Raw genomic sequence first — 13799 nt, forward strand, 5'->3', positions numbered from 1 at the left:
GACAGACAGACAGACAGACAGACAGACAATTGAAGCAAAGCATGAGGCTTCGTACACACATAAAGAACAACTGTGCTGTGCTCTGCCTGTGTTTCATGGCCGCCCCAATGCTTTTCCAATGGAAGTCACGTGGTTTGACCAAACACTTGTGTTTGATTGCCCCCCTTCCCCCCATCACACACAACTGTTTGGTGAAACCACGTGACTTCCATTGGAAAAGCATTGAGGCGGCCATAAAACACGGACAGCACAGAGCATGTTCGTCTGATATGTGTGTACGAAGCATGAGTAAACAGTCAGGGGTCGTCAATATGTCTGTACATGGACAATGTGTCCGTGGCAAGACTTGGCCTCGTCCGTGGCACATTTTACACGCCATTGTAATGTTCTTATTTTGATCAATAAACTGAATGTCAAGTCTCCAGGTTTTGTTCAGAATATGTATGACACTTATTTACTGAGACACTATGGCACATTAGGAGTCCAACTAGTACAAGTGGTCCTCGCATTCTTTATTTGCAAGGACTGCCTGAACTCTGAAAGTGTTCAAATGAAACCAAATGGACCCGTAAGTGTCAATTTGGTTCCATCTGTGCTCTCTCTCAGTATATAGATCTGTTATGGTCATTCAGGGCTAGCTCGTCATGTGTTTCTGGTGATATTATTGTCCACTCATTTTGTATGTCTGTAGGCAAACATACAGTAGAATTTTGACAAACATGTCCACCACATGCCAGCATGACGATGACCCCTGAAACAGAGATTTGGTTGGACAGATGGGAGGAAGGATGGATGGACTGAAAATAAAAAAAACGGCTAAGGACTGGAGTGATTGTCAAAGAGAAGAGGTGGTTCAGGGGAGTAGATCATCATGGCTGATGCAACGATTAGTTGACTCTCCTCTTCATCAACCTGACTTTTTTTTGTCTACAACATTGGGACAGTGGCCGCCGGGTAAGCAGGGTTTCCTGTTCCGAGCTCACACCAGCGTTTCCGGGAGAGTGTCGGCATTGTCCGAGGACAGCAGCTGCCATATCTGCCACCTGTCCCTCTGCCAGTCCTGCCACTCTGGGCTCATTGGCACCATGGAGCCCGCCGCCGCGGACGAGTTATTCTGCCCGGGCTGCCGAGGGGGACACTGAGCCGACGGAGGTGACGATGCAGTCTGTGCATTTTGCAGCAAAGAGGAGGGAGACTTAGCCAGTCGGTGTGGAACGTTATAAGGGGGAGGGGTGCAGACGTCGTTATGCACCGCATGTCCGCCGCCGCCGCCGCCGTCGGGGCTGCTCGCCACCCCGTGAGGTCTGCTGGCCGCGGCGATCGCCTGTCGGCCTCCCCGCTGGAAGCCCTCGGCGTTGCCAATCGCTGCTCCCCCCGGTGGGCCGTCGGGAGGCGCCGACGGCGTTTGTGTGAAATTGAGGTTGAGGAGGCGCGTCTGTCCGGCCTCTCCGAGAGGGGTGGGGCACGTCCTGGTGACGGGAGGGTGCGGCCGGTACTCGGAGACGTTCTGGGTCCGTCGCACTGGCGGCCTGGCGTCGCTCTGGACACCGTCGAGACCCTCGTCTTGCGAGCTGCGGGAGCTTCCCTCCGACATGTTGCCATGGGAACCTAGACAAAGAAGTGTCAATTAATTGAATACAGGGAAAAGAGATAATTCATTCTATTACTGTGAGTGAAAATGGAAGATTAAATAGCTTTTCTTGCTGCAAAAGAATATTAATTTATTAATCAAGGTCAATTATAATAGAAGTCTTCATTATCAAAAATAATTAGGCTATACTTTTCAATTTCAGTGGAAATTTCTAATTACATAGCTTTTTTTCTGCAACAAAAAAATGTAATTCATCATCCAGGTCAATTACAGTCAAAGCGTCTTGTCAAATTAATAATTATACTTTTCAGTGTGAGTGGGAATTGTAAATTAAATAGCCTTTTCTTCAAAAGAGAGAGGAATATCTTTATCACAAAATGCTTCTCTTAGTATAATATACTATAGTAGCATATATTACTAGATCTATATGAACTTGCCTTGTGTGTACGCATGCACGCATGTGCACATTATACTTGAACTAACCTAGGAGGAAATCCTGGTATTCGTTCTAAAACTAGCCGTGTGATCCGGTTTTCGAAAAAAAGGAATAAATAAATATATCGTGGTATACCGGTGTTTCGTTCCAGTTGGCGTCGCATTGTGTTTTGTTCCCCACATAATGCAAATCAATTAGTTTCGATCGTCTATTATCATACCACACAAAACGATTATACCAAACATAATTTTCTGAGATGCATGTAAATACCACTGCGACCGGACCAGAAACACGAAAATGGTATTGATCCCTAACCTGCCGCCAGATGGGGCAGCAGAGAGTACACTGAACCTCTGCTGCCCCATCTGGCGGAGTCAGGTTAATTGATCCCAGGCTATGCTGAAACTTTTACCTGTGTATGATTGGTCCTTCAGTGCTGGTTTCAGGGTAGTGTGCCACGCCCCCCAAATGTTTGCATGCTCCTCTGATATGGTATCTGATGCAAGGCAAATAAAACAGAGTTACACCATCAATCAGCAGCAGCATTAAACCTCATTAATATAGTAGCAGTAGTAGCTCAGTCAGATAACTGACGAATAGATTGAGACTGATAATAGCTTGAGAATTGTTTTCATAAAATGTAATTCAGGCTCTGCTATGGTCCCGGAGAATAATATCCATCAGTCAAACAATAATCATTAACCATTACGGGTCTTCCTCATGGTGGTGGTATAGGCTCACCTTTGGCAGCCCAGGCGTTGTGCCCGGCTGCGGTCTGGCCCCGGCCGCCGGCCCCATGCCCCCCCACGCCCGGGGCGCACTGCTGCTGCTGCTCCGGGATGCGGAAGAGACGCTCGCTGCCGGGGCTCCCGCCGCCGGGCTCCGTGCGGCGCTCGCTCAGGACGGGCGAGTTGTTGTCGTAGGGCGAGACCTCGCCACTCGACACCTTGTTGGAGTCGCTGGACGAGCGGCGCTCGCTGACCGAGAAGGTCTCTTCGGACCTCATCAGCTCTGGACTCCTGGTGTAGGGAGTTAGAAAGTCAAGAAATACAGTGTTTTGCACTCCGCAGTCCGCACAGCAATGTGCCTTTTGAAAGTTCGTTTTTTTTGGGACAGTTTGTTCATTTTATTTTTGTTTTGTACAGTGTACAGTATGTGGCCCATGGTGACATTGATCAATTCTGGATTAACCCATTCTGGGCGGGAACCCCTTTTGGTGTTAGCATTATGTTATGCTTTAGCTATTGAAAAATAGCAGATCTACAAGCTCATAGCGCGCCACCGAGTGGCGCGCTACGAGCTTGTAGGTCTGCTATTTTTGAAAAATTGTGAAAATGCGGCACATATCTTTGAATATATATTCTTTCAGAAGACTTTTTTTTTTTCCCGACATCGGGCCTAAATGGGTTAAAGGCTTCTAATATACTATTTATGCCCCAAAATCTATACGTTTCACACAGACGGCGTTTCCACACACCACACCTGCCCCTCAAAATGTCTGTGCACGCCACTGAATCAAATAGGTCCTTTGTGTGTGCACTGTGTGTCCTTACATGGTGTAGCAGGTATACAGTATGGCTTTTGCCTCAGTGGTGGAAAAACTAAATATCAATACTGCAATGTAGAAATGCGCTGTTAAAAGTCCAGCATTTAAAATGTACTTGAGTAAAAGTACAAACGTATTGGTATTGGTATAAATATGGACTTAGCAAAAGCATAAAGTATTGATTTTGCAGAATGTCCCATTTCACAACGTTTTAAAAAGAAATCTTAAAAAAACAAATAGCAGATTTACAAGATCACAATAAGCATTTTCAAATGGCCAAAATGTATAGGGCTGAAGTGGGTAAGGTATGTTTTGTAACAATTTTACAAATCTACAAAGTACGGTAACTAGTAACTAAAGTTTTCAAATAATTGTTGTGGAGTAGAAGTAAAAGTGTGTATGTGTGTGTGTGTGTCTGTTTAGTTTCTACTCCGTCCGTGTTGTGACTGAGCGACAGTGTGACTGAGTTGTTGTTGTTGTTGTTGTCCTAGTCTAGTCTTCTTTGTATTGTCCTAAGTTTTTCACTTCTCTTTTTGTGTCTTTTTCTCCTACAAATCCTGAAGCTATTAACCCATCTTTGTGAGAACCAAAGTGTCCTCGCACGCACGATTAGCAGGATGAGGAAGATGGGGTTAAAATGATAAGGGTAGTGGCAAAGGTTAGAGGTTAGGTAATGAGTGTCAAAGACGTGCGTGTGCGTGTGTGCGTGCGTGCATGGTGACTCACTGTGAGGCTTTCCTCCTGAGTAGGTAATCCACCACGTCAGGATCGGTCTCCAACAGGCTCATCAGCACCTCGTTCTGCAGATCAGGAGGCACCTACACCAGCACAGCACAGGCCATTACACATTACTATTCACCAACACACACACCTAATACACACATAATACAATTAATACATGCTTAACAACTCTCCGGGTATTCTGTATGGATTGGAAACGTATCCCAGAGTGTCCGAGGAAAACCTTGTATGTCTTAAGTTATCAAAAACGTCAGGGAAAAAAAGTCGTGAAAGTCGGGTTCAGCAGTCAAACTATGGGTTAAACATTGTCTTTATTGGGGCACCCGCTGGCCAAGTGGTCCATGCGCATGCCACATACGTATAGGCTTTCGCCTGACAGTGCATCGTGTGTTCGAGTCCCGTTCATGACAACTTTTGCTGCACGTCTCTCTCCCCTTGTCTCTCTCCCTCTTTCCTGTCAGTCTTCACTTGAATAAAGGCAGAAAAGCCCCAAAAAAACCAAACAAAAAAAACATGGTCTTTATTGATGTTTATTTAGGTGCGACCCTCTCAACGAGGAGTGTGAAAGGAATCCCTATAACTATAACCGTTATTTCTCACTTGAGGAGCGCTGAAGCAACAATATAGAATGACGGACAATAACCTGGAGGCCCCCCAGACATCATGCCCAAGGCGTCTTGGTATCCAAAACCACAGAGGCTCTACCCCAAGTTCAATATCACTCTCCACCAGAGCAGACACAGGGAGAATGAGAGAGGGGTGACAGTGATGAAGTTAACGGCATTAAAGAGAAATGGGGTGATGGCAGGATTTAGCGCTGTGTGCGTGTGCGTGTGTGTGTGCGTGTGTGTGCGTGTGTGCGTGTGTGCGTGTGTGTGTGTGTGTGTGTGTGTGTGTGTGCCAAGCTGCGCTCCTGCTTTAGATTACCCGTGGAGAAGTGAACAGCCAACACGGTTGAACTTCACCTGAACTGTCGTACGCCGGTGGTGGAAAGTAATGAAATACATTTACTTAAGTACTGTATTTAAGTGCAATTCTGAGGTATTTGTACTTTACTTAAGAATTTCCAATACTTTTACTTCTACTCCACTACATCACAGAGCCAATTATTGTACTTTTACTCCAGTATTACATGTATTTGAAAACTTTAGTTACTCGTTAGTTTGATTATTTTGATTATTATTAACAAAACATACATTATCCACTATAGCTAGAGCTCTACAGTACAAGCTCACAATGCGACGCATTGTCTGACTATTTTACAAATTATTTTTATACATTTGAACTTGAAATGAGACATTCTGCATAATGATTACTTTTGGTACTATAAGTACATTTTTATGCCAATACTTTTGTACTTTTTGACTTTAACTTGGAGCACAGTAACGTTGTTTTGGGTGTAGGCCCAAGATTATTATTATGCTATTAAACAGTGGTGTAAAAGTAACTATGTACACTTACTCATGGACTTACTTTACTTAATATAAGTACAATTTTGAGGTATTATTTTTTACTTTAGAGCATTTCCCATTTTCAAACCAATTCACTTCAACTCCACTACTACAAATATTGTACTTTTACTCCATTACGATTAGTTGAAAACCTTAGTTACTTTAATACAGTTTCAAAACTTGTGAAATGGTATATTCTCGAGTACTATATTTTTGCTGCCAATACTGTACATTTTGAACATGTACTTATGCTGAACTCTTACTTGTAACAGAGTAGTTCTACATTGTTGAATTGCTACTTTTACTTAAGTAGGCAATGTGAGCACTTCTTCCACCCACGGCTATTAAACCGTTTATGCTGCAGAGCTGTGCACCGTCCAACAAAACTCCTAAGACCCTTTGGGAGGTTTACGTAACAGGGTTGAACAATACAGCTAATCGCACATGGATTTATGTATATACCTTCCCTTGTTGTTAAACAAAAATGCCTTTGGGTGAGAGCGAGCAAGCGAGGAAAAATGAAAAAGAAGAAGCCTGGTCCAATTCACCTTATAAGTTGAACAAGTCGTTATTGGCTTAGTGCAGGAATGTACGCCCCCAAGGAACCGCAGTGGCAGATTACAAAACGTTACGGGGTAAGATTTCAGACCTGAAACGACCTCGACTTGCCAGTCGGAGGCCTTGATCAGAGGCCCCATACAAGTGATGGGAAAAGTACTCACGTGTTGTGCTTATGTAAAAGTATCAATAGTACAAAGTATCAGCATCAAAATATAGGCTACTTAAAGTACTAAAACTAAAAGTACTCATTATGCAGAATGTCCTGTTTTACAACTTTTCAAAATGTGAAAAATGCCTCGAAATCTTTTGAAAATAGCAGACGTACAAGCTCACAATGCGTCGCATGACTCGCATCACAACGAATTGTGAGTTTGTAGATCAGATATTTTCAAATGCCCGGAATGTAAATACGGCTGAAGTGTTTATTGTATGTTTTGTAATAATAATCCAAATCTACAAAGTAACTAAAGTAACTAAAGCTTTAAAATAAATGTAGTCGAGTAAAAGTACAATATTTGGATCTGAGATGTAGTAAAGTAGAAATAAAAGTACTGGAAATTTGAATGTTCTTAGTTACTTTCCACTAATAGACAAGGCGGGGATCCACGTGCGGGGTGTGTGTGTGTGTGTGTGTGTGTGTGTGTGTGTGTGTGTGTGTGTGTGTGTGTGTGTGTGTGTTGTGTGTGTGTGTGTGTGTGTGTGTGTGTGTGTGTGTGTGTGTGTGTGTGTGTGTGTGTGTGTGTGTGTGTGTGTGTGTGTGTGTGTGTGTGTGTGTGTGTGTGTGTGTGTGTGTGTGTGTGTGTGTGTGTGTGTGTGTGTGTGTGTGTTTTACGGATTTATCGTGGCCTGTGCATACAGATGAGTGTTGGGTGCCAGGCAGGTACCCGACATTTTAGACGAACCGGCTAGGATATAGTGTAGATTAGAATATAATAACACTCTTTCAGCATCCCTGCTACTGTACTGAAACAAAAAGGCCTACACAGTAACACTACAAATCCTGAAGCTATACAGGCCGAAGCTATACAAGCCGCTGAAGCTATACAAGCCGATCTACAAGCTCACAATGCGTCGCATCGCGAGCTTGTAGATCAGCTATTTTAATTTCCAAACTTTCACAGCCGAAATATTTCGTGTGTTTTGTAATAACAGTCAACATGTACGTATCTACATCTACATCTAAGTAACTAAGATTTCAAATAATTGTAGTGGAGTAAAAGTACATTATTTGCCTCTGAGATGTATAGTGGAGAGTACAGAAAATTGTACTTCAGTACAGTACTTGAGTTAAAGTACTTAGTTACTTTACGCCACTGGCTTTCAGTTAACTTTGAGAGGATACAAACGTAACCAAATGGACCCATCTGAGGCTCTGTGTCTTGGATGTAATAATTAACACTTTAATATGCTCAAATATGAGCGAGGAGCTCTCACGGCTTGCTCTCCGCTCTGTCGAGAGAGAAGTAAATATTGTTCTGGATCAAATTGTTTTGCACACTTACTTGCCAAGACAGAAAGAATTTAAGTGCAGTGGTCTGAGCCACGCTGTTTCCACTTGGATCCTGATTTTACTTTATATTTATTATACCGGTACAAATCGACCTGGGACGACCTGGCCTGGTATGTAAATATATCAAGAATTAGAAAGTTTCTGCTCCCAGGCATATCTTTTACTTTAAAGTGGTAAATTGGTGTGCAGACTCTCTTATTCTTGAACTATCACTGTTTTCGATCCGGCGGCACCCAGCCTAATAGGTTGTAGATGTGTGTGTGTCTTTTTGGCTGTTTTTCAGCCTCCTTTGCCACCGGTATAGACACATAATCACCTCAAGGTGTAAAACACAACACCGGGCCACGCAGAAACGTCCTATTTACTTACAAATGGCCATGTACTGAAGAATAGGAAAAACGCAATCCTTTTGTTTCTGAGAAGTCAGGAAATAGCAGTTGCAGCAAGGATGTGATATTATCTTTGAAATTCATTCACTTAGAATTCTTGACGCGTTATTTGGCTGTGCTTTACGGACGAGGTGGTGCTTCACAGCTACCGGACAGAACACTAAATTTAGGTCCATTGTGCCTGAAGTTCACTTGAAAGAGTTGAATTGCCCCCCCACCCCCTCTCTCTCTCTCATATTGAGGAAGTTTAGTTACGATGTGGACTGACTGTTGTGGTCAAACCAGGACAAAAGGAACAAGCGAGTTTGGACCTCTTCTTCTTCTTGGCACCTGTTGAAAAGCTTTCCTGTGATGTGGGAGTTGGGCCTGTGATGGGGATCACATCTCAAAGCTAATAACTAGCACCCACACACTCACAATGCTCTTTAAACCTCCCTTCTCCTCACTCTTTCTCTCTCTCTTTCTCAGGCATGCAAGCATGCACGCACGCACGCACACACACACAAATTGTCCTTTGTCTCTTCTTCTCCCTGTGTGTCTGCATCTCTCTCCTAAAGCCTGGCAGATTTCCATTGTTTCTGTTGAGTAAGATGCAGCCCATTGTCCACTAAAGCCAGAGGGATTGTGTTACTTTAAAGACCGCACAGGAATGCAAGGTGTGAATGAGGTGTGTGCATGTGCGCGTGCGACGTGTGTGCGTGTGGCCATGTGCGTGTGCGTGTGTGTGTGTGTGTGTGTGTGTGTGTGTGTGTGTGTGCGTGTGTGTGTGCGTGTGTGTGTGCGGAATACAGTACGTGTGAGGCAGAGATGGACAAGAAGGAATGAATGAGGAAACAGACTCGAGCTCGAGTTACAGGGTTGGGGGCTCTCGAGGGGCCCCCTCTAGTTCCAAACATAACCCCCTAGTTACCCCTGAAATCAAGCTTATGGGGGACAGGGGGGTGGGACTCTATTGTCCCCACGGGGACATTCCTTTCCCTAACATTGTGCAGCACATGTCAGACAACAGCACACAATAACACCAACCATACAATGACAGACATACTGTAAGTACAAACACTCGGGTCATATTGTTTAAGGCAGCTGCGCATGGCTGTCCTGTATCTTCTACAGTCTACACCAGGGTTCCCCAATTAATTTTCCTCAAGGGCCATATTTTGACTAGGGAACCAGGCTGGGGACCGAGTCCGCACGCACGAAAAATTGGGTTTTTTATTTTTTCATTAAAAATTGTTCTCAACCAGTGGTCTGGGGACCACCAGTGGTCCTTGAGGGGGTGCCCAGTTTGACATGCATAGGCTACTGACCCCCATTTAATGCAATTTATATCTGGGCCCCCCCCCCCCCCCCCCCAAAAACAAAACAAAACAAAAAACTTTTTTTTTTTTTAAATTCTTCCAGGGGCCACAAGGGGGCGCTCTGCGGGCTGCAAATGGCCCGCGGGCCGCCTATTGGGGAACCCTGTTCTACACCTTAGTGTTGTGTGCCTGCGCCTGCGCCCGCAGGACATCAGGGTAAGGTGGTGATTGAGGTGGGCGTGTGTGATGCTCAGTTCGTCTGAGGTTGCAATGCGTGCGACAGCTTTATTGTTTAGCTCTGTGAGATTGGGCGTGGGTGGGGAGACCAATTATCCTGGCCCGGTCGGTACTGGATAACATGTAGTACAGTACAATGGTAACAGTAGGAGCAGACAGTCCAGTCCATCCAGAGTCCATAGCCATTGCAATCTGTGTCTGCTTTGGGTTGCGTGTAATTGTGTTAGTTTTGCACGAGTATACTGCAGGGAGCGAGTCGAGCGACTTGAGTAGAAGTCGTGCTTCAAATGAGCTTATGGCTAGAGTTAGCCAGGACGTGTATCACCAAAACGGACAGCAAAAACCGTTTCACATAATTTTTGGCTTTCATAAAGCTATCTGAAGTGACTCGTGATGCTGGAGGTACAGTGGTGTTGACGGCTGATATTAGAGGACAGGCAAGACCACCAGACTGCAGTGGCTCCCATCAGCTATCTCAACGTTACCCAATACACTGACACCACGGCGCGTAAACAGCGCCTCAAACTGTGACTCCGCCCACAACCGGGGGAAGTTGTGATTTGCGCTCGTTCACTGCAATGCAATTTGCGGCATTTTCAAAACAATATTGAGCAGAGTAGCGATTATCAAACGTATTTGCAATGCCATACGTTGAAAGATCTATTGCCCGTGGACAAGGCACGCTACCTCCGCAAGTTAGATAGCATCGGCATAGATGTTTGTCCGTATGTGATTAAGGATTGGACCAAGTTGCATTGGCAGCCATAGAAAATTCTTACCCCAGGCTAAAACCGGATGTGACGTTTTTGGGCGTTCCTGTCTAGCTGTCAGTGTATATAAATTACTAACAAAGGTATGCGCAGCAAAATCCTTCCTAAATATGGAAACTAGTACATCTTTGTGTTGTGAGCTTGTAGATCGCCCTATTTTCACTGCTTCTTAAACATTCGTTTTATAATTTATGGAATTTCCTAGATGTTTCTTTCATTTATTCATGAAATTACTAAAATGAAAACATAATTGAATTTGTTTTTAATTTATGACTTTTTATGCTTTATTTGGAATGTTTTCTTTCTATTAATTAAAAACAAAATGTAGAAAACAAAAAATAAAGGGACCCATAAAAATGTTTCCGCTACCTACAAATGGGTCCCGACCCAGTGTTTGGGAACCAGTGGTTTACTGGACATGACGCGGTGGCCAGGGAGAAAAGAGTGGGGAGGCAGGAGGAGGGCAGTGAAATGTTTTCAAAACATTGTGACAAGCCAAAAGTTGCTAGCTGGCACTTTAATTTGCCTTCACGGTTCCATTGTGAAGAAGCACTCAGACACGTCTGAAGTGGCTTATGTGTGCCGTTTTGATTGGGTTCCAAATGCAATTTGTGTCACTGTCGTAGGCTGTATTGTTTGTTTATAGCCCGAGAGTATATCCAGCTGCCATAGTTTATTTGTCTGCATAATATAGCATGGCGATAGCATGCATGTTGCTTACTGTAGGTGTTAGGTTTCACTGGTGATATGGGAGTCTTGCTAATGTGGTTGCAGAGAGGCCTACTACGTGCGTATGAGCACATTGTCATCCACAGGGTCCTGTACTCCCTGCTCACCCAGGAGCTTAAGTGTCATTTGATTTGACCCTTTACTTTCCTTACTACTCCCACCCTCTCATCTTCCCTTTCTTGAAAATATAACACGATGGGAACAACTGTATGCACAAAAACAAATTTCACTTGTAAATAGCTCAATAGCTCATAGCGCATTGAAAATAACCTGGAAATTTGTGTTGATTTTTTTTTTAGCAAATTTAGATTCAGCTTAATTCCATTACATTTTAGTCACATTTTAGTCATATCTGAATTCTTTGCAGTTTTAATCATCATTAAAAATTGACGGGTAAAATTCAGTCGTCAATAGCATGGTAAACGCTATTGACGACTGAATTTTACCCGTTAAATGGTGACTTTGACCTATCATATTGCTGGAATCGAACCATCTGGGATCTCCTTCTCCCTGCAATGGTTCTGCTTTAAACACACACACACACACACACACACACACACACACACACACGTGCGCGCAGGCATGCACGCACACTCACCATGAAGAGGGAGTGGCAGCTGGCGATCATCCTCTGCAGGACACCGATGACGGCGGTGCTCTCCTCGGCGCGCGCGGAGCTCTGCACGCTGAACTCCTTGTTGTCGGAGCTCTTCTGCTTGTGCAGCAGGTTGGGCCCGAAGATGGTTGCCAGGTTCATGGGCGTCATCTTGTTCCCCGTCATCTATTTGCCGTGAGGCAAAAAAAGAAACAAAATGTTAAGAAAGAAAGAAACACCGGACCTTGTTTCCTTCTGACATTGCAGAATAAAATGTGTCGGGCAGAAACCTACTGTTATCTGCATATTTAAAAAAAATAATTGGTAGATTATTGACGCCCTACTGGCCTACTTGATCATACTATGGCGTCACACAAAAGTGACAAAAGTAGCAGATCTACAAGCTCCAAACTCTTGGAGCTTGTAGATCTGCTACTTTTGCTATCGAATTAATTTTAATCTTGAAAAGTAAACCGTTTTGGCCATATGAGGTTTCTACCCGACACTACCCAATAAAGGAACACTGTTTCTGTCGAGTCAAAACCATGGCCGGAAAAAGTAACTTTTCGGGAAAATTAACCGGTGTTCCAATGAATCCAATGCATTTGGCAGTGAGTTTGTATTGGTTAGATAAAACCCACAGACACTTTCCAATTTAACTACCAAGATGTTGATCTACAAGCTCACGAGTCACACAGCGATACATTTTGAGCTTGTAGATCTGCTATGTTTTGCCAACTTTGCATGCCGCTCTTGTATACGGCGAAGCCGGGGCATTTATAAAACAAACGGTACCTTTAGGTTTAGAAACTTTCCTTCAATCGATTAACCATTCATTACAGTGGTCAATCACTGCTAGCTGAAGTGAAAGCTAGAGTAGGCCAACAGGGGGCGCCATATAACAGATGCACTTTTATGGGGTCATGAAAACAGTTCAGAAACGTTTCATTTGAAGGCTATTCAAGGCAGCCTATCGAAAAATAGCAGATCTACAAGCTCATAGCGCGCCACTCGGTGGCGCGCTATGAGCTTGTAGATCTGCTATTTTTCAATAGCTGAAGCATAACATAATGCTAACACCAAAAGGGGTTCCCGCCCAGAATTCTGGGCCTATCGATTCTGGCTATGGATTCTGGTGGCAGAATTCTGGGCCTATCGATTCTGGCTATGGATTCTGGTGGCGGTGTAAACATGCACATCCAAACACCTGCATCCGTGAATCCATGGGCAAATATTTACCTGTTCCATTTTTACAAACAATGATTTTTCTCCTGATCAATGCGACTGTGAAACTGTGACCGAGACAATCAATCCACATTGAGCTGTGCAAGTCTGCTACGCGAGTGTTTGATGGTGTCTTTGTCTGTATTTGAGAAGGTGTCGCAGATCACTGTGTTTCTGTTTGGAGAAGCAGAGACGGTCCCCTTCCTCTCTCCTCTTATTCCTGTCTTTCCCTTTGACCTTGTCTCTCTTCTTTCAACCCCCTTCTTCTCCCTTATCTTTCTCTCTGTCTTCACCCTTTTCTTCTAGTGCACCTGTGTTGCAACTCTAATGAGAAAAGAACAACATTATAGAAAGGCTATACGTTTTGTCTGCATTTGGAGTAACAGGACTTTATTATCCAACTCTACACCGCCTGTCTTTCATCCCTCTCCTGCTGTCCTCTTCTCTTCAACTCTTCTCTTCAACCCTCTCCTCTCCTCTCCTCTCCTCTCCTCTCCTCTCCTCTCCTCTCCCCTCCCCTCCCCTCCCCTCCCCTCCCCTCCCCTCCTCTCCTCTCCCCTCCCCTCCCCTCCTCTCCTCTCCTCTCCTCTCCTCTCCTCTCCTCTCCTCTCCTCTCCTCTCCCCCCTCCCCTCCTCTCCTCTCTTCCTCTCCTCTCCTCTCCTCTCCTCTCCTCTCCTCTCCTCTCCTCTCCTCTCCTCTCCTCCTCTCCTCTCCTCCTCT

The 13799-nt window shown here is 44.4% G+C and overlaps 1 protein-coding gene across 2 annotated transcripts in view; it reads right to left on the reverse strand.

Annotated features, from left to right (window-relative positions):
* Positions 1–302: 302 nt before the first annotated feature.
* LOC306917371 (rho GTPase-activating protein 6-like) overlaps positions 303–13799 on the reverse strand; it is a 181716-nt gene continuing 168219 nt past the window's right edge. For both annotated transcript variants that reach the window (XM_079495578.1, XM_079495577.1), the window contains exons 10-14: positions 11858–12040; positions 4300–4391; positions 2769–3046; positions 2440–2523; positions 303–1608 (exon numbers count right to left, since the gene is read on the reverse strand). In XM_079495578.1, the coding sequence (XP_079351704.1) occupies positions 980–1608; positions 2440–2523; positions 2769–3046; positions 4300–4391; positions 11858–12040 (1266 nt within the window). In that variant the 3' untranslated portion in view covers positions 303–979. The remainder of the gene's footprint in view (positions 1609–2439; positions 2524–2768; positions 3047–4299; positions 4392–11857; positions 12041–13799) is intronic.

Source organism: Electrona antarctica (assembly GCF_951216825.1).
Source record: "Electrona antarctica genome assembly, chromosome: 24".
NCBI classification, from domain to species: Eukaryota; Metazoa; Chordata; class Actinopteri; order Myctophiformes; family Myctophidae; genus Electrona; species Electrona antarctica.